This window comes from Carassius auratus, chromosome 9, assembly GCF_003368295.1.
Source record: "Carassius auratus strain Wakin chromosome 9, ASM336829v1, whole genome shotgun sequence".
In the NCBI taxonomy this organism is placed as follows: domain Eukaryota; kingdom Metazoa; phylum Chordata; class Actinopteri; order Cypriniformes; family Cyprinidae; genus Carassius; species Carassius auratus.
This window is the reverse complement of record NC_039251.1, coordinates 10,314,597-10,340,594: the sequence shown is the minus strand read 5'-3', so window position 1 is coordinate 10,340,594 and position 25,998 is coordinate 10,314,597. Positions and strand designations below refer to the sequence as shown.

The window sequence follows — 25,998 nt, the reverse complement described above, 5'->3', positions numbered from 1 at the left end:
GGACTTGGTTGATGCCATTTTGCTGATGCCATTTTATCCTTGGATAAGAGTTCCTTCCTTTTTATTTGATTAGGGGACATTAAAGTAGACTAGCAGCCATCCATTCATGACCTCTGCAGGTCACTAATGTAGTTCCTCACCACTCGACCAACTCTACAAAACCACAGCACAGAAAACGCCCCCCCACCACCCCCAAACATCCTGTTTTTAAAGAACCCAAAGTCCATAGTTGCAGTCGGTCAGCTCTCTGACATGCTACCTGTTGTGCATGATGCTGAACAGCGGTAATCTGTAATTAAAATCTCGCTCTCCCACCACAACAAGCACAACAGCTATCAGTGCAGGGAAGTTACAGGCTAAAGATATAATGACTGCGGGAGATGGAGGGGTCAGGGGGGAAGATACAGCTGGTGGGACTGTTGTTGTGCTCTTCCACTGCATGTGTATTCAAAATCTGCCGTACGGTACCCAGCTCATCCTGTGGTGCTGGAATAAATTAGACAGAAGGGGGAAACTGACGATGGAGGGGTTGCAATGTCCTTATATGGCAAAATATGAGCTCATGAATATTAATTAGTTTGTACTGACATTGCTCAGGGATTAGAATTTCAAATGTCAACAATGTGATTTTAAATTAAAAGGACAATCAGTTTTTAAATGTCAAATGTCGAAATACTATGAAATCAGAAATAACATTCAAAAACATGAGTAAATGTAAATAAATTGTATATTGTAAACAGTACACTAAAGGGCTATTGTACTGCCCTATGAAATTCCTTTCTCCCTGAGTTGAATGATTTTTGTAATTAAATTTTAATAATAGAAACGGATGCCCAATAAGTCGAATTCATAAGACTTTAACGATTTTATAATTTCTTGCAATTTTAACAATAATTTTCCTGTTTGTTTAATTTAAAAACAAATACATATATTTGGATTCTATGTTTATGATAAATTACTAATTCCTTCTGAATAATGGTGAAAATTAAACCAATTCACAAAACTTTTTATGCATACTTACTGTACAATGAATACTGTTGTATAAATTTGTTCTTTTCACTTAATGCACAAGATCACATGAACGTGACTATCTTATTTATTTTTTATCAATGTATCTTTAAACCAGTTAAAATTACAAAAATTTAAATGTAAAGTTTGCTTTTCGTATGTTCGATCAGTCAAGATTCACTACATCTTGCATATGATTTTCATATTTATATCTCTGTTTAAGTCTGTTCTGACTCTTCACTCCATCTTTTTTTTTTTTACCTCCCATACAAACACAGATGATGATGTCAGGCTTTGTGGGTGGAGCTCCATCTCATCAGATTTACCTGTCAATCAGGCGTTGTTAATCACATTAGCTTGAGTGGAAGTGAAGAGCTCGGTCACTGTCAAATGAATATAAATTACACTTCCCTGCCATTCACCTCCATTCCGACGTAATTAAAAAGTAAACAAAAATGAAATCTGAAAAGTAGTATTATTCAGAAAGAATGCACTCACACAGATCACCTGCAAAGTCAAGGAAGCAAATAAATGAAAAAACAAAAAAAACTGATTGATATAAACATGCAAATCTTATCAAATCCTTTGCCAAGCCATGACATTAGTGAAATGGAAAGAGAAAACAGCCCAAGAAGCATAGAGTTCATGATAATGTCCACTGTGGCATCTCTCAGGGACAACACTCACTATACAACAATCTTTTTTCTTTCTTTCTCTGGCTGTCTCTGAACATATTTCGAGCTCCCTCAATGATATCTGTAGCTCTGTAATAGCAAGAATATCTTGGAGTGAATTGATAGCTGTGACCTTGCCAAGGCTAGAGACCGTCTCTGAAGCACAGAAAGCACAGCAGATGGATAATGTGGTGCTTCTCTTCATGGCTGAGAACACCTGGCCGAGCACAAACTGGCCTCAGTCTGTTGTGACTCTGGCAGCATTGATTTCAGTCACAGAGAGAGAGAGAGAGAGAGAGAGCCGTGACTATGCGCTCGCTGTAATCAGGCTGGGATCCCTGATCGGGCGCAGTGCTCTCAAGCACATAAACACAATCACGCTGATGAATAGTATCCAATGCTACCGCAACTGCCTCCATCACAGAGATTTATTCAATATATTTCACAAATCATGAAACAAATTAGCCGGATACCACTTACTGTTGTTATGATTTGTATTCATTAGTGTCAGGTTTCAATCGGTTTGGTTAACATTTTTCTTCCACCAATGTAAAACAATAAAAAAAAATATATAATAATAATAATAATAAACACATGAAAGTGTACTAAATTTCACAGCCAGTTCTGAAAAAAAAAATATATATATATAAAAATGATAAATGAGTCACAGATGCAGAAAGTTGTTACTATCCAACTTGAAATATAAATAATTAAGTTGTACTTCAAAGGCATTTGTTAGAAATTGTAATTGTATTAACAAATATATATTTATATAAATATTATATAAAGTAAAAAAAAAAAATTTATATATATATATATATATATATATAGGAAATTTTTTTTCACTTTTTATTAATTTTAACTATCTCCTCCTGTGTAAAAGTATTAATAAAAAATGTGTAGTTTTGAATATTTGGTGGAACCAAATTGTTGAATTCTTCACGATTCTCATCCCTAGTGTGCATTATATTGTTATCATCATGCAGAAGGTAGAATATGTTTTTTGAGATATCGTGCTCCGTAAGACGGTGGGCTAGTTAATAGCTACTTGGAGGACTTGTAGGCTTCTCTGCATGTGGAGTGGAGGAAGCACTAATTATACATAAGGACACCTGCTCATGATGTTCCACACACAGTGAGCTCTGACAGTGTGCCAGGAGAGGCATATGTCAGGGCACACACACGCACAACGTGTTTTTATGACACAACGGCAGTTCTCTTTCCTCTGAATCTCTATTGAGTCATGCTTGTTATGCAGTACTTTCAAAGTAACTTAACAATAATCATATTCATGCTGTAATTTAAAAGAGGATATACCAAACTTCCACTATACCAAACTTCCAGAAACTTAAATTTGACTGTTTACTCTACAGATAAAAGTGAGGGATTCAACTGAAGTTCATTTCAACATTTTTTTATTTTTAAAATGATGATATCACTAAAGCTTGTGCTGTTGTTTACCTTCCCTTCCAAAATGATGTCACTTCCTGAAAGATGATGGCTTTTGTTATGTGAAGGGATAGTACCAAAGACGGACTGGATGTGAAGTGTAACTGAGGACAAAACCTTATAATTTGGTTATTAGTTAGAAATGATTTTAATTCAATCAGCATATTCTCAAACCAAACTGGTGAAATTCTCACTTAGTGATGTCCTGAAGAAAACTGATTTCAAAGTTAAATGTTTTATTCAAGATATTAAGACACATGGAAATGTACTGCATAGTAAATGAGCCGAGCATAGATGCTGATTGGAGGGGAGTCACCATGACAAGAGAGGTAGGAGAGGTGAGTTCAGTATAAGGGACAAACAAACAACAGCGCTGATCAAGCGATACCTCCAAAATACCCACAAATCATGTGCACCACTAACTATAATTAGCCTATGCCATTCCTGGAAAGCTCAACAGAGACTACTGTGATTAGTTTCATTAGGAGAAAATAATTCATTTGATGGCCTTGCAGGGAGACGGTATAATTACGCTAATTTTGCGGTGGTGTGATTGCAGCCCAGAGAACCTCTTGATTTGCACCAACAGTCAAGCAGTAATTATGACAGCTTCTGCTGTGTTTATTTGTTTATTTTTTGTGCAATCCGTTGGGTGCTGGGCCGTAAAAACAGTGCAGTCAACTGCAGACAGATCTGTGAGATTTAAGAATTTACTTCCTTTTAACTGCAATTAGAATAAAATTAAGCTGTAAAAAGAATCAAATTCACACAAAGGAAGCTGAAATCAAATTTGAAGAACAGGAAGCAGAATATACTGAATTCTATTTTGTGTGTGTGTGTGGGTGTGCGTGTATGTATATATATATATATATATATATATATATATATATATATATACATATACACACACACACACACACACACAAACACACGCTATATAAATATATGTATATATATTTCTGAGCGGCAAAAGTGATAGATGTGTAAAGCAATTGTGAGAAGGCTGTGTGTTACAGTGTCCCAAACAACTCAAAATAATAAACCAAAACGCTAACAAAACAATGCACTCCACAGCGCTTCTCTGCTGTCTTCACATGCTAATCGTAAAAAGGTCCTATCCCACTTATGAAGTCGTGATTTCGAGCTCTTTTCTGTTAAAAACAACAGTGAACAGTGGTTTGTTAATGTTGATGCTTAGCCTAAATAATTTGATCTGGAGCATTCATGTGAGTTCTACTACAGTCTTAGTAATTTTGAATATTTGGTAAGACCAAATTGTTGAATTCTTCACGATTCTCATCCCTAGTGTGCATTATATTGTTATCATCATGCAAAAGGCAGAATGTGTTTTTTGAGATATCGTGCTCCGTAAGACGGTGGGTTAGTCTTAGGCCAACCCAAATATTTCATTGGTTGAGATCGATGATGACAACCATCGCAAGCCAAAACTGATCAACATCCCACCCCTCCTGTGACCCTTGGTTTGTGTGTACGTGAATTCAGAGCCAACCTTGCGCTAACCGGGTTGGAACTGCCTTAATTTTCTGTGGCATAGATTCAACAAGGTGTTGGAAACATATGGACATATATACCAAAAAAGATTTTGGTCCATATTGACATTATAGCATCAGACAGTTGCTGCAGATTTGTCAGCTGCAGATGATGCAAAATCTCCCATTCCACCACATACCAAAGATGCTCTATTGGATTGAGATCTGGTGACTGTGAAGGCCATTTGAGTCAAGTAAACTCATTGTCATACCCAAGAAACCAGTCTGTGATGATTTGAGCTTTGTGACATGGTGCATTATCCTGCTGGAAGTAGCCATTAGAAGATGGATACACTGTAGTCATAAAGGGATGGACATGGTCAGCTACAATACTCAGGTAGACTGTGGCGTTTAAACGATGCTCAGTTGGTACTAAGGGGCCAAAAATGTGTGCCAAGAAAATATCCCCTATACCATTACACCACCACCACCACCAGCCTAAACAGTTGAGACAAGGCAGGATGGTTCCATGCTTTCATGTACAAATTCTGACCCTATCATCTGAATGCTACAGCAGAAATTGAGACTCATCAGACCAGGCAATGTTTTTCCAATCTTCTATTGTCCAGTTTTGGTGAGACTGTACGAATTGTAGCCTTCTGCTGTTGTAGCCCATCTGCTTCAGGGTTCAATGTGTTGTGCATTCAAAATGGTATTCTGCATACCTTGGTTGTAACAAGTGGTTATTCGAGTTACTGTTGCCTTTCTAGCATCTCTAACCAGTCTGCCCATGCTCCTCCGACCTCTGACATCAACAAGGCATTTTCGTCCACACAACTGCCACTCACTGGTACCAATCATTTTCTCTTTTTTGGACCATTCTCTGTAAACCCTAGAAAATCCCAGTAGACCAGCAGTTTTTGAAATACTCAGACCAACATATATATATGATTGAATTGAAATTGAAAAGACTTTGTAATTTAATTTGGAATGGCACACCATCCTTGTTTCACAATGACCCAAGGCTTGGCCTTTACTAACTGCTTTAAAGAGAGCACAGTCACTTTGAGTCACAGCAGGACGATGCATTGCGGAGAGTGAGAAGAGTGACAAGAAAGTGAAAGAAACAGAGGGAGTAAGTGAAAAGAAAGAAGGAGAAAGGTTTTGAGCCACACAATAAAACCATGGCAGTTAAACAAGCCCCACATTCAGACTGACTTTCTTTCTATTTCAGATCCCATCAGCCTCTCTCTCTGTCTCCCTTCGTTGCCATCACCACAGCGGTCTGGGTGTGGAGATAAAAGCACAAATCGATTTTGCTCCCTCTTATTTGGGGGGTGGTTAGGGGCTGGAATCAATGCATGAGGGGTCGACACGACTGCAGACTTTCCCTCAAACGCACACTGGCGACGTTCAGAATGAAACATACTAGGACTGCTGCCATTAACTGGGATATAATAAACTGAACATCTGATATTGCTACTGTTTTAATATCAAGGCTACGAGAACAAAACACAGAAAAGAAAAAGTGAAACATCATCTCGTGTTGAACAGGGTGAGCAAAAATGACCAACTTGTCGGCAATGCGGTTTTTAATATCTTGCCTACGGTCTGCTAGGAATGGAAAGTGTTTAATTAAGGAGGTTCAAAACAAATACTAACAGCTGATCCAGAAGATAATTAAGCTGAAATATAAAAAACAAATCACACTGAATTCGCATTGAAATGTATTAATGTTGCCTTAAACTGCACAGGCCAAACTAGAAGTTGAATGGATCGTAGTTGATCCGTGATCTGTACAGACCAGGCCCCATGGTTCGGCACACATGTGATCCGAGGATTTAATGGAAAATTTAACCATAATTCAATTAAAGTTTATCATTTGTACTTGTTTACTGACTCAAGTGATTTTAAACCATTCCAACAAGATAACGCTTTCGCATCTCCTTGTGTTTGAACAGACACATACACATAAAATTCTAATAAAATACTCATCTCGACAATCAATGTGGTAAATGTAAGAAAGAAATTGGATGTGTTTCATTAGACACGTGCATCAGGTCTTAAAGGGACAGCAGCCTATAAATACCTGATGCTGTCATTACAGCTAATCAAACAATAACACAGCTTTGACAAAGATTAATATACATGTCATTTATACAGTGAACACTATGCAGTGTTATTTTGCACTTAATTATTACATTTCTGTACCTGAATACTGTCGTCCTTATTTTATTTGTAACTTTATCCTGCTGTATTTATCTATTGTAATTAGTGTATTTCCTCTTATTTTCCCCCCAAGCTTTTCACTTGTTTTTAATCATTTTTTTTTTACTTTCTTAGGCTAACAGGAATAATGTGAATTATTATTACAAATTAAAATAATTGTTGTCTAAAATAATGTATTTTAAAACAATTTATTCCTGACATGCAAAGCTGAATTTTCAGTATCATGACTCAAGTCTTCAATGTAACATGATGCTTCAGAAATCAAAAAATGTGCTGATCTGCAGCTCACGAAAGTTAGAAAGACTAGCATTTATCTTTTGTAACATTACCAATGTCTTTAGTGTCATTTTTGATAAATTTAATGTGACCTTGATAAAAAAATAAAATAATTCATTTCTGAAAAAATAAACAATTTCTTTACCATACTTAGTTATTGATGAGGGCATGTTGCACAGCCTGACTAATTTGGCATGGCTATAGGTTTCTGCAAGCCACAATATTTCTAATTATCTTTTAAACATTGAAAAAACGTTTCTTTTGCTGTCCTAACTATGCAGGATTATATGGCTAGTTGCATTTAGTTATTTGCATTCAGCTTTGTTTTTTCCCTGCTGTCTGCTAACCTCATGGCTCATTTTCGGGCGAGCCTCCAATGTAGTATGCCATTCTAAATAGCCGCTAGCACGCAATTATCAGACCCTCTTCCAAACAACCACACACGCTGCAGTTTGTGAAGGACGATATCCACCTAACAAAGAACATTATCCCTCCACATGCCATGATTTTCAGTGAAGGTTTTAATTCCATCAGTGTCAACACACACAGGAACGAAGCCAACATTAAAGAGACAGACAGCCAAGAGCAGAGAGATGAAAGCAGGCTTACTTACCGAATTGAAATTGGGGAACAGGCCGACTGGAGAGGAGCTCTCCACTGGGAAGGTCATGAAAGGCTTCATGTCCAGACCGGACTGCATCATTAGAGAAGGAGTCCGAACCAATGCAGGGAGTGTGTTGCTATGACAGGAACTTCCTGGAGGGAAAGAAGAGGGAGAGAGTTAGGACACAAGAGACAAAACTTTAGGGACAAAATATCCCTACTTGCATCCACTCATGCACAGATGAGGAAAGCGAGAGAAGATGCATTAGAGAACAGGCAATGATCAGAGGAAGCTCAACATCATCGACCAAAGAAGCTGAATACTCTAGGGAGGAAGACTGGCACAAACAGAGACAGAACAGAGAGAAAGGTTGACAGACGGTGAAAAACAGATCAGGAAAGACTATGCAATGCTATGCAATGTTCCAAACTTTGTTAATTTACCTATGACAATTTTTTCATCATTTACTCTTCCTCATTTTTTGGTCAACTATCCCTATAAAAAATCATTGGCATGTATATTATTTGCAGAGAAACAAATCTCATAATTAACTGCAACAAGCTTGATGCAACAATCTAAAAGAATGCCGAGTATAAAGCTTACTTTATAATATGTTCACTTCATTCAATACATCATTGTATTGATAAAAAATGTAATATTTTATATCTGTTTATACATTGGTTTGGTGTAAGCATACTCTAATAAACCAGTATTGTTAACTAAAATGATTAAAATTTGTTTTCATTAATTGAAATAAAGCTGAAAAAAGTTATGTAAAGAAAATGTAAAAATAAATGGTCATCAACCAAATCGCTAAAATTACTAAAACTATATATAAATATTAGTGCTGTCAAAATTAGCGCGTTAACGCATTCGATTAATTTGAAATATTTAACGCGTTAAAAAAAAATAACGCAATTAACGCGGTTGTAGTTTTTTTTTTATTTCCAGTTGTGGCCTATGTGTGTTCAACGTGCAAAGAAATATGGATAAGACCAAGGAAGGACTTTTAGACGGAAAGTTTCAGTATAAAACTCTGCCGGATTACTCTTCAGTCTGCCACAAGAAACATTACTCTTCATTTAGTCTGCCACAAGAAACAGCAACATTAAAATCATGAACTCAAATGTCATTGTTTAAAAAAAAAAAAAAAAACAATGACTGTAACAGTGCGTAAATCAGACCTTTCTGTAACGCTAACGTTAATAAGCTTAAATGAAAATAACGAAATAATTGTGTAGCGGAGTATTTTTTGTACACAGTGCCGCGAACTGTCAATCACTCCTGTGCGCGTGCATCACTGTCCTCCTCGCAGCTGCAGCAACTTGCGCTCTCTCTCTTCATCAAGCTTTAAAACAAAAAGGGGACAAAAATATCATATTGTCTTTGTGCATAGGCTATAGATTAATTAGATAAATGAATATCTAAATTTGTGCCTTGCCGTCTATGGTATTTTTTTAGAACTTAGAAAAAAGATGCTGCAGCCAATGAGCAGCCAGCGGGGGCTGCAGGACAACTCAACCTCCGCAGACAGTTTTTAATGTTTATCAGACAATAAATACTCAAGATTTTGCTTTATTATAACTCACAACGAGTTTCACACACCTTCTCCGGCCACGTTGAGTTGTTGACACTTAACAGTGGGAAAAGCGACACATGCGCTATTCACTTGTATAACTTAAGGGTGAATGGGTAATGTAGTTTCTGCTCTGGGTGGGATGAATTAGGAAGCTTGCATTGTGAAGGGCGCTCTGAAAATCGGCAGTGCAGGTAAAAGATTAAAACCTCTATTAAAACAGATGTCCAAATGAGCGTACCGGTACGCTACAAGCACGTTCTGGGCGCACGGAGAGGTGGCGGTACGCTCAAGAGCTATATTTGGAAGTGGCAGTACTGAGTATGGGTGCATACTGGCCCACTTAAAGCACTGGCAATGACTATACTTTGGAATTTTTGTTGCAGTCCACTTAGAATTCAACATGGAAATCATTTTAGTTTTTTATTGGCATTGATTGTTTTGAAATTCAAATGGTACTTACATGCCTGTGTTTTTATTTCTGTAATAAATATGGCTTTCAAGCCAACAGTTAATTTGGAGGATATTGATGGTTTATTGCAGGTATGTTGTTTACATGAGAAAATCTGTGTTACAAGTTAAACAAAAATTCCAATAAACAATCATATTTTGAATTTAAATAGTTTCTTTGTCTTGAGTTTACATTAATTATTTACATTTTACATTTACATATCCAAAAAGTTTCAGTCTTTTAATTGCGATTAATCGCGATTAATCGCGATTAATTTTAAAAAATTGTGCGATTAATTAGTTAATTTTTTTTAATCGATTGACAGCACTAATAAATATATATATATATATATATATATGTGTGTGTGTGTGTGTGTATATAAACAAAATAATATAAAAATGGCAAGCACAAATAAAAATAAATTACAAAAACTAAATAAAATGAAAGCCAAAAAAATTACCTGTAAATTAATAATGACCAGTCTCTGTAAAAGTAATGTAGAGTTCAAAATACTGATAAACATTATGAAAGTACATAAGACTAATAAAAGTGCACCAAATGCTAATTAAATATATTGTGAGTCCTTTCTCCTCATGTGTGGATCACTATTTGTAACAACGGGGTAGTGTGACAGGATAATGATCTTAGCTCGAACACTAATAGTTTGAGCCCATTGGAGAGTTTCTAAATTTTCATTATTGTGACAATGACAAGTCTATAGTACGTGGGTTTGAATAAAAGCGTCTTCTAAATGACTTCTTGTCAATTTAACATGCATATTTGTCCCAAGTAAGCTCGTTCATTTAAATCATTTTTACTTCTGTTCAATCAGTAACAGTCTCTTTTCATTTACTCACAGTTATTCATTCTGACTGGAGATCTGGATCGCATACTTCCGCTATAATAGAAGCGAGTCATAATGCTAGTGAAACACTGCTGAATAAATTGGCCTCTAATGGGCTTTGATCAGCGTGAGCAGTACCACATCCATTTATATGACACAATGACAGCTCCAATCGGATGTGTAATGAAGAAGGATCTTGTGTAATGCGCCATGGAGATATCTAATCATGTATGTGACGAAAGGGAAAGGGTCATTTTCAGTTCTCTGCACTATTAAAAGAGATCCAAGATCCTTCGTTCCACGAATCAGAGGTCAAGCTGTGAAACATAATCAGCTTGAGTAAAGCAAAAATGTCATCTCAGTCTTAAACTTCTGTGTGTAATGGTTAACAAAGCCTTGTAATGCACCTAAAAAAACGATGCTAAAGAAAACATGCTTTTAGCATGGCAGGGGATACAGGAACATCTAAAGCTACAGCACAGCACCCTGGGAGGTATAATGCCACTAATGCCGCTTTAATCATAAGCTAGCATGGCACGTTTGTACTCTTTGCAGAAAAAAAAACAAGATGCAAATGTGCTTTTTTCTTGACATCCGGTCTGTCTGAAGAAAGTCTGAACAATTAACAAGGAATCAATGCCTGTCAGAGTGAGCTAAATGGCAAAAGGAGTAAGGCAGTGTACGAGAAATGCTTTTTTGGCTTTCTTTTCAGATGTCGCCCAACAAGTCAAGGCTGACTAGATGCCCTCAATGAGGCGTCTTGTAGTATGTTTTGTGGCTGCCTTACAAGCATTATTTGGTTATATAAAACTGCATTTGTGGCTGTTAAATAAATCAGATTATGGAGATGAAGGAAAACTTATGGTTGCGCTGTGTTCAGACTGTCAGAGTCAACATTTCAAGAAAATTGCTTCTAATTTGTGTAAATACATGTTCTTTTTTTTCCCCAAAATATCAATGATTGCAATGCACAGGCTTGAACAAGTCCACTTCGGTATAATACAAATGCCTACTCTCTCCATCACTAGACAGATGTCTCTCCCTCACCACCTGTACATCCGAGTGCTGAAACAGACCTATTTTATTCCCATTTGCTGAGTTTAATGAGAACCACATGCAATAACTGAACTTGGCCCTCTGACTGGCATCAAAATTCATAGCCGTGATTTGAAGCTCTGTGGCCCGACCAGAACATTCAGTTTCAATAAAACAACTGCGTTTTCATGGTTCAGATGAGGCGAAACGCTGCATATTTCAAAGCTTAATGAAACCATCAGAGATGCAAAGACTCAGATGGGTAATGATTGTCCTCATCATTTAGGTTTTGACTCACTGTATTAGTTGAACTGCTTTGATGCATGGATTGTTTAATCGCAAAGGAAAATATTCCTAGCAATTCCTTTTTACTTCAAAACAAGACTATAATCATTACCAATATTTTTCTCTGCCAAAATTATTCATTTTAAGAGAGTTGCACATCTGGCCATTGCAATAAAAGATAGTAATTCAAGTTGTAGGTACAGATTCACAGGCTACATCCAAAATCACATACTTCCATACTATACAGTATGTGAAAAGAAAACTTTCCGAATACACAGGCTGCATCCAAAATCACATATTTCAATACTATATAGTAGGTAAAAACTGTATGTGAAGAGGAGTATTTACAGATTCACATTCTGAATCCAAAACTGCATACTTTCCACACTATATAGTAGGTGAAAAATGGTATGTAAAAGGAGAAATATGTCTGAATTCACAGGCTGCATCTTAAATCGCATACTTCCCTACTATACAATAGGCAAAAATAGTATGTGAAGAGTAGTATTTACAGATTCACATTCTGCATCTTAAACTGCATAGTTCCGTACTATAAAGAAACAGGGTAGGTGAAAATTGTATGTGAAGAGTAATATATACACAAATTCAAAGGATGCATGCAAAATCACATACAGTACTTACTTTCTAGAAGGGGAAAAACAGTATGTGGAAAATTATGTTAGAATTCATAGGAAGGAATCCAAAATCACATACTTCCCTACTATACAGGCAAAAATAGCATGTGAAGAGTAACAAGTACACATTCTCTTTTATGCATCCAAAATACATACTTCCCCAGTATATAGAAGGTGAAAAGAGAAGTATCTCCGAATTAACAGCCTGCATCTAAAATCACATCGGCCTACTTCCCTATACAGAAGGTGAAAACAGTGTGTGAAGAGTAGTATGTACAAATTCACAGGCTGCATGCAAAAATCACATACTTCCCTTCTAGTAGGTGAAAAACGGTATATGAAAAGTATGTCAGAATTCACAGGATTCATCCAAAATCGCATACTTTTTTACTATACAGTATGCAAAAAAATAGTAGGTAACAAGTCATTGGCTGCATCCAAAATAGCTATTTACATGGTGGAATTTAATTTTTAATTTCTAAAAATGTTTGTGTGCTGCTGCGTGTAATAAGCACGCTGTGCACCCTCCTATATGCGCATATTATTAACGCGATCTTTAAATATCAAAGAAGTAACATTTCGGCAGACTTCAGACCAGGTTTGAGTTGGTGTATAGTCTATTTTCAGCTTCTCAAAATAGCAACGCACCAACAATGCGCCTGAACACACCTCTTTTTCAGACTAGCACATCCATGGGCGAAGAAATGGGCGCAAATGCAAATGCTATTTAAACAAAGTGGCGCAGGACAGGACAATTATATTTGGGTCGGGCTGAAACTATAGCAAAAACACTTGCGCCAGGTCTATGATAGCGCTCAGAGAGTAGGCGATTTTAAATGCTGTCACTGTGACATATGAAGACAACAGTCACATAACTATGGTCAACAGCCATGGTGGTTAGGATGTAACATCAAACCCTGGGGTAAGTGATCGATGCCATGCATCAAAGCATATTTCCCTAACAGTTTCTTTTGTTTCTCTCTATTTATTTTACCACACTTATACTCGACTTCAAGCGCCAGCCTAAATTGCTGGGAACAATACTAGAAGACCATTAGAGAGAGACATGGAGCTCTGTTGCAAGGCAGACATGCCAGTGGTTTGAAGTCTGTGGTCAGGGCCAATCACTAAAACCGATGACAGGATAAAGTCTGTGTGTGAAAGAGGCCGCAGTAATTACTGTTCTTCATTGTGCACTCTGCAGCCAAAGAGCTGTGTTTGGCCAGATCAGGTGTTATGAAGCAGAAAGAGCATTGGAAGAAAACAGCAGCACGAGAGTCGGTGATTTATGATGTGCACTGTAAAAACGTTACAGTAAAATCCTGTTAATGATAAAATTACCGTATCATATATTGCCATATATACACACACAAACATAATAGATTGTTTAAAATAAACAATATTTTTGAGATTCAAACAAAACATTTAACATGAGCAAGTGATGTTGTTGTTCTCAATATTCGGAGCACTTAAGAGAGCATTTTTTTAGTAACATAAATTGCAGACACAATATTGTGCTTACATTAATATTCTTGCTTTGCTCCAAACCACAACTGAGTTTTGAAAGAATCTTTTGAGTGAATGATTCTTTCACTCTATACCATTCACAAATCCTTTCCAGTGTATTAGAAAAATGAATCGTATACACATTTCAGAATCTTGCTGGAAAAGTCAGTTATACGGGTAATTTATGGATACTGTACTACTTTTTGTATACCGACATAGTACTTTTGTTACATACTGTTTTTCGTTTACTATATAGCAGGGAAGTATGTGATTTTGGATGCAGCCATAAAGACATTCACATTTGTTTCATGCATAAATCTGGATGTTTGAGTGAATTGGCTGAATGAATGATTCAATTAACTTATAAAGACATTCATGTGTTTTGTTCTCAAAGGAATGAGTGTGTTTGAACAAATCAGTTGACTGAATGAATTAATTGTCATTAACAGTCATAAACAGTCATTAACTGTAACTTGCAAAAACATCGGAGTCAACCATCCTCAACCCTTAAAATTGTCTCCAATAAAGCCTCGAATAAAATACAAACATTTTAAAATCTGATCAGATTTTAAAACGTTAGACATCATACACTTACTGACTTTGTAAACAGTCAAGGAAAATTTGGGCATCATACATTAAAAAGTGAGGATCATAACAGATTTTAAAGTTGTTTGCATCTCAACATCTCACAACAAGGAGATATGTAATGAAATCAATAAGTGCTCTAAAGTTGGCTTAAAACTTGTTTGGTATCCTATTAATGAATGGAATCACAGTCTGAAGTAAAAAAAAAAAAAAAAAAAAAAAAGATTCAAAATCTGTGACCATCATAAACTTCACAAAATTTTCAGTGAAATCTGTCAACTCAAATATGCAGAAGGACTTTAACTTTTGGCAACTAGTGTCAACTTCTCCAGATTGAAAATTGAGTTTATTCCAGACTTATTACACAGACCGACATTATGACTCAAAGCAAACCAAGGAATAATGAGATAGCACAATAAATAGACATATGAATCATACCATGTAGCTATGGAAATGAATAACTACCATAATGCTATTACCATAGTACCTGTCCAAAAACTCATTGGATTCTAAAAAACAAAAACATCCATTCAGTTTATACTGTTCAAGAAGATTATAGACTCCGAACATGAATCGACAGTGAGCTTCTGATGTGATATTCAATTTGTTTCTCTTAGAGCAGCAGTCGTCAGGTCTATCAGAGCTCTGAATGTATGTGTCATTCAAACAGATTCAAAAGCACCATCTCTTCAACCACATCAGCATCCAGAGAAAGTAATGACTGTTACCTGGGAAACGCTGGTGACAGCCAGAGAACATGTTGCAATGACCCTGATAACAGAGAGGGTAAAAATAAACTCTTCATTTACCTTTTTAAACCTATTTGGTTTGCATATGCTGATAATAATTCAATCTGAACATAGGTTGTTTTTATTTGGAGGTGAAAAAACAGGCAAAATGGGTAATTATGCATCTGGTTCTGTTGTAGTAATTAACCTCTTAAAAGGGAAAAACAGCACCAAACAATCTCCAATCAGCCTCCAAAAGGCTAAAGAGCCTTAAGCTCACACAAAGCACTCCAACATACTGCATTCAGTTGTTAAAGCAGGTACTGTAATGATCATACCATTTTGTTGTTTCCAAGGTTAGCTTCTCCTAACGATGCTAAAACAACAACAACAAAAAACAGCTGCACCACCAGAAGCTTACGAGCTGCATGTCATTAGTAAAGGTAACTGAAAGGTTAGAATCAACTGCAGCATATAATCCAAAGCTGAACTACCTCGGCCAGGTAAACAACAGGGTTTTTTTTAACAACCTCACAAAGACCCGCTAGTGTTTTTAGCATCCTGTCTAACTTTAGCTTGTTAGCAATGCTGAAAATGTGTCCGCAGACAGTCTTGAGGTTCCTTAAACACCCTTTTCTTCATTTTCAAAACATATTCTTGAATTGTTTTGCAATGTAATAGTATATATTTTCTTTCTAAAATGCAAATTTGTCATTTAGCTGCTGACTGGAAAACGTCTGTATTTCTGTTATATGTGAACAAAGCTGTATGATTGATGGTTTGAGAAGATTTTGACGTTTGAGGTTGTGATTATCAACAGCATTGTTCTAAAAGCAAGGATGCATTTATTATAAAGTAGCAAAAGATTTCCATTTCATATCAATTTCTGCCTTCTGACCTGTTTTCAACATGGATAAGAAACGTTTCTTTATCAGTAAATGAATGGATCATGCGACCCTGAAGACTGCAATCATAGCTTCTGAAAATTCAGCTTTACCATCACAGCAATTAATTACATGTTAAAATATATCAAAATAGTAAACAATATTTAATTTTGTTAAAATTATATTTCAGAATATTGCAGTTTTTGCACTTTCAAAACATTGTCTTCTAACAGATAACTTTCTTTCAATTTATATATATATATTACTGTAAAAAGGAAATCTGTTGCATGTGCAAAGAGAAAATATGCAACAATTATGTATTCTGACAAGAATCTGCCCCAACAGAAATGTCTGTCTATGAAAAGTGACAAGACATTATGTGCCATATAGTGTTGGTTTATTTTATATAGCAATTAAATCATCATGGGGAAAAAAGTACTGGAACAAAGAAATTGGAAAACTAAACAAATTAGTTTAAAGATACTTTCTGTTTCATGTACATCTACTTTCTTCACTAAAAGTGCTTACTGTATCTTTGTTTCCAGGTGGACTGGCGGACTCCTGATTCCCAACTATCAGAATACCTTGAGATTTCATGTAGCTTTTTCAGTTTTGTGTTTGCAATATGCATCAGACAGTCAGCGAGCAGACTGTGAGCGGGCCGTGGGGGCGTGAGACTATATCTGGCTTGACGGACCTTGAGTTGCAGAATCACAAAAGAAAGAAACCATCGCAGACCACTTCTGATTGTGGAAAAGCAGCCAGTCCAAGGTACAAGGTGTACAGCGATGAAACCGAGTTCAAAGGTCAGTCTAGGTGGATAACTACCATTTAACTGAGAGTGATTGAAGAGTCTGCAATCCAAGCTCACAGAAGCGGTCAAAATATCTTCTGTGGACAAGAATGACACATTTGCACTCAAAGTCATCTGCTTTTTTGCAGAGAATGAAGTCTGAAATCGAGAAGATATAAAATAATATTTAAATCAGCCTTGACCCAAGTTTCTCTTTCAACTCGGTTTCATCATCTAGCCACGTGCTTGCAAGTCTGATTCGAGAAATGAAATGCCTGAGCAGAAGCTGGCAGCGGCACTTGTCTCTCAGAGATTTGCTCTTTGACATCGGCGCCATTAATTCAACTTCAACATACAGAGGCCAAAAAATATTTGGACACTTCAGCAACACACATTTTTTTTTTTATATCAATGCATAGTAAAATATCAAAAGATTGCACAAACACACTTTTCAAACTAAACCTACATTGGACACACTTTCCACTAGTCAGACGCTTTGAAAATGTCAATTTGTTAATATACACAGCTGGTCAAATGTGTGGAATATTAAGGACTTGAAATGCTTTTGAAAGAAGTCTCTTAAAAAATACAGTAAAAACAGTAATACTGCGAAATATTATTACAATTTAAAATGACTGTTTTTAGTTTGAATATATTTTAAAATGTAATTTATTTCGGAGATCGAACTGCTGAATTTTTAACAGCCAGAACTTCGGTTTTCAGTGTCACAATTCTTCAGAAATCATTCAAATATGCTGATTTGGTTATTATCAATTAATATTTAATGATTCTTATGATTAATGTTGAAAACTTTTGTGGTAAACATGTTTTCTTTAATCAATAGAACATTCAATGAACAGGAACTTTTAACATTACAAATACCTTTACTGTCACTTTCCATTAATTTAAGACATCCTTGCTGAATCTGATTATTTATTTCTTTATTGTAGGATTAAATAATTGTGCATCACAGCTTTCAAAAAAATATTAGGTGGCACACCCATTTTTAACATCGACAATAACAAGAAAAATATTGCTTCTTGAGCAGCAAATGAGAATATTAGACTTTTCTTTGCCACCACAGGAATGCACTCCTTTTAAAATATATAAATAAAAAAGACTTCTTTTAAATTGTAATAATACTGTATCTCACAATATTACTGTCTTTATCATTGGTGAGTTTTAAGAGTTATTTCAAAATGATACAAAAAAATTATATTATTCAAACAGCCATGAAAGTTAGTTTCTGGCTGTTTAGTTAGCATTGACAGCTGTACAGTTTTAAGTGTGACTTAAGTGTCTAAAATCCTTTTAAGCCACGGTAGGTCAGGAACGAAGTGCTTATCTGTACTTTGCCTCGTCGGACGGGACGCCGTGACATTTGCAGTGTTGATTTAGTGAGAGGTTGGACCCTCCCGCAGAGCAGGAACGAGAGCTGGCGAGAGCCCCTTGGCTCACCTTCACCCTTTCGCAATTCGGAGTCTCTCCGTCTGATTGAATTTGACAACGGCAAATCAAATGGTACACTGTGTGAGGCTGCTCTTTTCCCAAAGGTTAGCCAACATGCACTTTATCTCACAGGGGCACTCTGGGAGATAAGAATAAGTGAAGAAAACCACACAAATAGAGACTTTCCAGTTTCCACACATAAATCTTGAATATCTTACCTTTAACTGAACCAAATCCAAAGTATCCTCCAAAGCATGATGCAAGAAATATTATACAAATGCCTTCTGATGAATCAGAGAAGTGTGACAGCGTAAAGAAGCCTGCAGCACAATACAGGGGATACGTGTCCTTGAATAGACTCCTAAAATTAATCCAGTGCATACAGAACAACAACCGCCAAAAATTCACTCTCCATTAATCACAGTGACTGAACTGTAACGCTTTGGAACAACGCATGGAATCAAGCAGAGCATTTGGAGTCAAAAGTCTAAGTTTGGGGAACTCTCTGTGCGTCTTTTTCTCCCACTACTGGACAGCTTTGTGAAATATGTCAGAGCTACACATGAACATCCTGAGTGATGGGAATTCTGACTCACGGCACATCGCTTCTACTGAACAGTTTGTTATAATAAACAAATTCAAACATTTTTTTAGTGATTCATTTACATCATCAAGTGGTCCGTGACATTCTAGCATGTTCTAAAATGTTCTAATAAAGCCAATAAAGTAATTTCATATTTATTAGTTCAATTTGATAATGATTCAACTTGCAGGAATAAACAAATTTAGAACCCAAACATAACTCGAAAGTTTTTATTTATTTATTTATTTTTTTGTGTGAAAAAGTTTGGGATCATGATTGGGTATGATTTTTTTAAAAAGAAATAAATAATTCTATCCAGCAAGAATTCATTAAATTATTTTATTTTAACTTTCAATACATAAAAGAACCTTTGCCATCACATGAATGAATTAAACATTAAAATATATTACAACAGAAAACATTTTTTATATTATAATAATATTTTACAATAGTAGTTTTTACTGTATTTTGAACAACATACATGACAGGTACTATAAATAATAGGTACACTATAAATGAATTATTAAAACTAAAAAATTATTCTTTGCACATCAATAAATACAAATCAATAATATTTATTAATGTAACAAAAAATATTAATGAAAACATGCTTTGTAACAAGCACAGCACTTGCAATACTACAATATAATTTCATAAATTACATTTTATTAAAACATTTTGTAATGTTTTCCGTTTGTAATTATTGATGTGTAAAAACAACAAAGAGATGTGCATTTATTTTAATTGTAATAATTTATTGTTTAGTTTACACAGCAGTTAAAAAGTTTGAGGCTTCAATCTTTTTTTAAAGTAGTAGTCTTTTGATCTTGAAAATACAATATAACAGCATTAATGTTAAATAATAGTAAAAAAAAATTATAATGCAATATATTTTAAAATGTAATTCATTTATGTGGTCATATATCCAATATCATTTATTTTCTAAAATTTTATCTATTAAAGTAACATGATATATGAATGATTCATGACCGAATGATTCTTACTGTATATTTTGCAAACTGATTCACTGAAAAGATCCAACTCGGAAGAAATGATTCATTCACTATACTGTGTGTTCTCTGAGTCCAGGCTGTTCATCAGGTCTAGGTTTTCGCTCCATCTCTCCCAGGCGGGAATGGAAAAGGTGAGGAAGGTTTTGGGGAAGGGGGTCTCCTCAAGGGGAGGGTGCATCTGTGGCAGGTGGGATTTAATCAGTTTAATCCTTGTACTGGAAGCAAGACACCAAGCTGAGAAAGAGAGATAGAGCGAGCGAGGGAGATCTTGAGATGTGGTCGCTCGCTCGCACCCTGCAGGTCTCTAGCCACCTGGTGCAACAAATGAGCGGCAAAGAGAAATCATATTGGACCTGGACCAGCTCAGATGTCATTTGAAACCTAATCTAAACCAAGCTCCAATGAAAAACCACATCTTTGCACTTCAGTAAACACTACAGCAGGGGTGTTTTCAGAGATCATAAACATTGCATTTGTGTTCTCACATAGCACTGCCCTGATATTTACATCCATAAGACAAAATAACAGCTGAATTTATGCAATTATGGTAGAGTACAGTAAATGAGGGTCGGGGTGAAGCTTTTCAGATCTAGCTGGAAAAACATGCAAGACCAGTACTTTGAGCAAATGAAGCCCTCCCAAACCTTGATGGCTTTCCAAACCCAACCGAGAGTGACTTTTCCTATTAAATGGCCCTCGGAGAATGATTTCATCGCTAATTCCTAAAAAAGGGCCTTCCAAAGGGTGTACGTTATTAGACTGGGATAATGTTTCGTAAGCTTTTGTACAGGGGAAAACAGATACTGTGGTTATGACTTCATATTTTTTCTGGCTGTTACTATTGGAAGCGTAGAAACCAACTGAACGGGAAACTGAAGAAAAGCTGCGGTGCGATGCAGCTTGCAGAATTAAACAAGAGGAGAACCCTCTGAATCGCAGTAACACTCAATGCTGACAGTTTGAGGACAATTTCCTACGCCAACAAAGGAAAGTGTTTGGGATTAAATGAACACACATCAGGCCCGGCATACATGGGCTTATTCATCGTTGCCATAAACGATGAACATTCAATGCTGCAGCTTTTCTCTGAGAGTGCAGACGAACACACATATCTGAATTTGATTCTGCTCGTATAAAGGAGATCTCCGAGGAGAGGAGAATAATTCAGCCCAACAGCAGACTGTCTCCGTGATCTACAGTGTTTAGTATATCCACGAGCAGGTGCACGATTAAACTCAATGGTGGTTTGCTTCCGCTGTTTAAGGAGTAGTTCAGACAGAAATGAAAATCCTGTCATCATTTATCCAATCTCATGTATGACTTTATTTCAATTACGGAATTACGAAATGATTCATCATAATTTCAAAGGGGGTTTTTTTGTCAGTGAAAGAGCATAGATACACAAGAGGTCCATATAACTCCTGCACTATATTACAAGCCACACTGGTTCTATGCAATTGGGTGTTTTTCATTGAATGCAACATTTGGATTCAAATTGGAGAGCAATGTGGAGTCACAGCTAAAATATCAGTTTGATTCTCACCCAAAAAAACAAAAATTTGTAATTGACATGTACCAGTACCAATGTAGCCCGATTTCTGACTTTTAATCTAACTTCGACAGACTTTAGTTTCCCTGCCACTGTCACCTTTGACTTGCTTAGTTAGGGTTTAAAAACACTTCATGTAATATTAATAATATTATCAATTTAACTGCATTAAAAGGGTCCTATTATGCTTTTTCACCATTTCAACTTAAGTTAGTCTGTAATGTTCCTGTTTGAGCATAAAAAAGATCTGCAAAGTTACAAAGATCAAAGTCCACTATTTTAAAAACTATTTTATTTAACAGAAATCACTTTTCAAAAACTACAACGAATGACTTGTTTGGACTGCAATGCATATTTTCCAGGATTTGTGATATTACAAATACTGACGAATGGGACGAGACCTGGTTGAGCTGCACTAGAGAAGGCAACGAGTGCTTTTACTATGTCAGAGACACGCCAGCTTTCCCAATGCAGACTAATTTAGAGTGGTTACAATAATCCAGGTTTAAATCGCGCTCAAATTGATTTTATATTGATGCAATATTTACACTGAAGCTAGCAGCAGGTGGCTATGCTAAGGGGCATGATATTTCCTGACAAGGCACAGAGTGCTGCCAATCACAACACACACTGGCCCAGCTAACCAATCACAGCACGTTTCGTATTTCAGAAGGTGGGCCTTCATTTGATACTGGAACTATTCAAGCTGTTCATGCCAGACTGGGGACGGAGGTGTTGTAATAATGTAAAATAAGTGAAAAATAGTGTGTTCTTCGAACAACCTAGTATGCCTGTTCTCGTACACCCCCATAACAAAATCAAGACTTTGTAAAAGAGCATAAAGGGATCCCTTTAACATCATTGGATGCAAAACATTTTTTTTAACTAAATTGAACTGGATGATAAAAGTTGTCTTCTGTGGATTAAGGGTACGTTTTGCATGAAAACAATGCACTAAAAACGCAAACGTCTTCCTTTACATTCTTCATGTACACATAATGTTAATGTTGTCAAAGTGATTTCCTTTCGCACGGATCCTTGAAAATGTCTGTACGCACAGTGTTATCCATCCCAGAACACGCATCTGCATGATATCATAGTTTTCACAAATTCGTATTTTCATAGTTTTCGCATTCGAAAGTTTGCATTTTCAGGTCCCCAAAAGCTGTTATCAAGTAAATGCATACATTTTTTTAACGGTTTTCCTTTTCATATATATGTACAGACACACATACACACACTATTATTTCTTTTTCATTCCTATAAAGCTGCATTGTATTGTATAAAATTCTATAAACCGTAAATAAATGTGACCTATCATTTTTTTTTATTATAATTATATTTAAATTTTAATTATTTTAATTAGCATTCAGTTTGGATCAGCTAGCATCAAAGTTTCAGGTTCAAGTCAGGTGACTCAAGAACAGAAGAAATACTTAACATACCATCCTTTTCATTCATTAGTGAGGCTTTTGAGGACAGCACTTAACCCTTGGTTCCTCCAGAGGGATTATCCATGTAATTAGTGGAAAATTGACTCCTAAGGGCAAGTCACTTCATTCCATCACAAAGATATTCATTAGTAAGAAGACAGCAGGTCAATGATATTAGCTTCATCTGATGTAAAGCCATGCACAGTCATGAAAAAAAAAAATCATGATGTGAAATGTACTGCACTAAACCATAAGAGCATATAAACACAATGCTATTATAACGGCAGCATTCAGCTCTCGATCCACCACCCACACACCAAGTTTACATGTTTGCAAACTAGCTGGTGCACCGAGTACACTCCGTGTCTAAAAACACCCTTTCATAGTAATTAGATTAAGAGTGAATATGTGTTAGAGCACTGCATTAAAAACCTGCTTAAATTATTTACTTAATGCAAAACTGCTCACTGATGCAAAAAGACTCTTCTGTATTATAATTGGATATGGTAATTATAAGGTTTGAATCATTGAGAAGCTCTGAAATCAAACACACTAACATTGGCCACTTTCATGGAGAGTGGATAGATCTGGAAACGGAGTCAGATTCCTGCATATACACCAGAGCTCAATGTTTTAGAGCATGTGCACTAACTGCTACTGGGTAGGTCACACACACACACACACATTTTAATGTCAACATGAAATGCAATTTGCAAATAATTTACTTCCATAACCTGATGAACGATGGGATTTGGTATTTGAGAAAAGGCACACTGTGACATTTAAAGTCACCGTTGTCTCAATTTTAACATATACACCCCCATTCAAATGTTTGGGGTCAAAAGTTATCGGATTCAAAAACTTTTTTTAAAGAAATTAATACTTTTTATTCAGCAAGGATGCATTAAAATCGATCGAAAGTGACAGAAATAATGTTAAAAGATAATTATATTTATAATATATAATAATGCTGTTCTTTTGACCTTTGTTTTATCAAAGTATCCATAAAAACATATTATGATTTCTAAGCAGCACAACTGTTTTCAACATTAATAAAAATAATAAAAAAATATTGTGCACCAAATCAGCATATTAGAATGATTTCTGAAGGATCATGTGACCTTAAAGATTAGTAGTATTGCAGCATACAATGTTAAAATGATAAATTGTGTATTATAAAGTTGCAAGTAAAAAGATAAATAAAGTCACATGGTGAGAAAGTGTAATTAGATTTGTGAGATAAATTCATTTTGCGATCAAGTTGCAATTGGGTGACAAAGAAAAAAAGCATAGGGGATTAATTTTGATTTCATGTTGACTTCAAAACATATTTTTGGATTTAATAAGTCTGGACTTAGTATTGACTGACTGTCTGGTGTAAATGGATACGATACTGAAATAGACCAACTATTAGACAGCTTACATGGCTTTATGAAGTCAGTCATAGATCATGAGTGGTGCTGCAAAGAAAACAGAAGGCATAATTCTGGCACATTCTCCGTCAGTATAGATGACACAAAGGGCTGTCCATCGCAGCTAGACACAAGTATAATGAGACAGCCTCTTTAGACTGCATTGTGACCGCGGTCGGATGAAACTACTTAATATGATGCAGCTGCTCAAATGTGTTTTTCAGTGGATACGTTCACATGTAGACGACGCATGCAAAGCCATCACTATTTCAAGCAAATCTAATAATGTCCTAAATTCAATTTAAATGCAGATTTACCGGCCAGTGCTTCAGGTCCGCTTTAGAGCGAGACAGAGCGGGCTCAGTCTGTGCCTTTAAACACAATTTGTGAAAACGAAGTTGGTGTGGCTTCTAATAAAAATCTCCTGACAACGGGGTAAATGAAATCATGCCTCACAATCAGTGTGTCCTTGTGCTACAGGGAATGATTCGATTGCCAGAAATTGTCAGGTGATGCAATAAACAGCTTGGAATTATGAGAGCATCTACAGGTCACAACGGAGCATTCTCACGCTGCACTGTTTTTCTCGCAGTCTTTCCATGGAAATACTCTATGCATGGGTTTGGAGATAGACTGAAGTGTTTAAAAATGTATAGGTAGTTACAAAATTGCAACTCAGGGTTAACTTGATTAATGGCCATTACATTTTTTTCCAATCAACTTTTAAGGTTGTAACCACTGATTATTTTGATAATTATTTTGATTAATGTGTTGATCATTTTTCTATTGCTGACTCTATTGCTTTCATCATTTTTTTTTTATTAATCTAAAATGGATAAATCTTCCTTCTACCTGCAAATCAGAATTGTGAGATATGAAGTGAGATTTGTGAAATATACTCAGAATTGCAAGATATAAACTCGCAAGTCGGAATTGTGAGCTGTAAACTCAAAACTGTAAGATAAAAGTAAAATTACCTTTTATGTTACCGTATTTTCCGGACTATTAGTCGCACTTTTTTTCATAGTTTGGCTGGTCCTTCAACTTATAGTCAGGTGCGACTTATTTATCAAAATTAATTTGACATGAACCAAGAGAAATGAACCAAGAGAAATGAACCAAGAGAAAACATTACCATCTACAGCCGTGAGAGGGCGCTCTATGCTGCTCAGTGCTCCTGTAGTCTACACTGAAGACATAGAGCGCCCTCTCGCGGCTGTAGACGGTAATGTTTTCTCTTGGTTCTTGGTTCTAAATGAATGCGACTTATAGTCCGGTGCGACTTATATATGTTTTTTCCTCGTCATGACGTATATTTGGACTCATGCGACTTATACTCAGGTGTGACTTATAGTCCGAAAAATACGGTATAAGGTGAAAAAAAGCAAGACGTAAAGTCAGAATTCTGAGAATTTTTTTTCTAAATTCTGACTTTTTTCTTTAATTTAAGACTTTTTTTCTGAATTCCGAGTTCACATCTTGCGATTGTAAGTTTATATCTCACATT

The 25,998-nt window shown here is 36.0% G+C and overlaps 1 protein-coding gene across 7 annotated transcripts in view; it reads right to left on the bottom strand.

Annotated features, from left to right (window-relative positions):
- znf385b (zinc finger protein 385B) overlaps window positions 1-25,998 on the bottom strand; it is a 123,991-nt gene that overhangs the window by 22,128 nt on the left and 75,865 nt on the right. For all 7 annotated transcript variants that reach the window (XM_026271291.1, XM_026271290.1, XM_026271295.1 and 4 more), the window contains one exon: window positions 7,740-7,882. In XM_026271291.1, coding sequence (XP_026127076.1) covers window positions 7,740-7,882 — 143 coding nt within the window. The remainder of the gene's footprint in view (window positions 1-7,739; window positions 7,883-25,998) is intronic.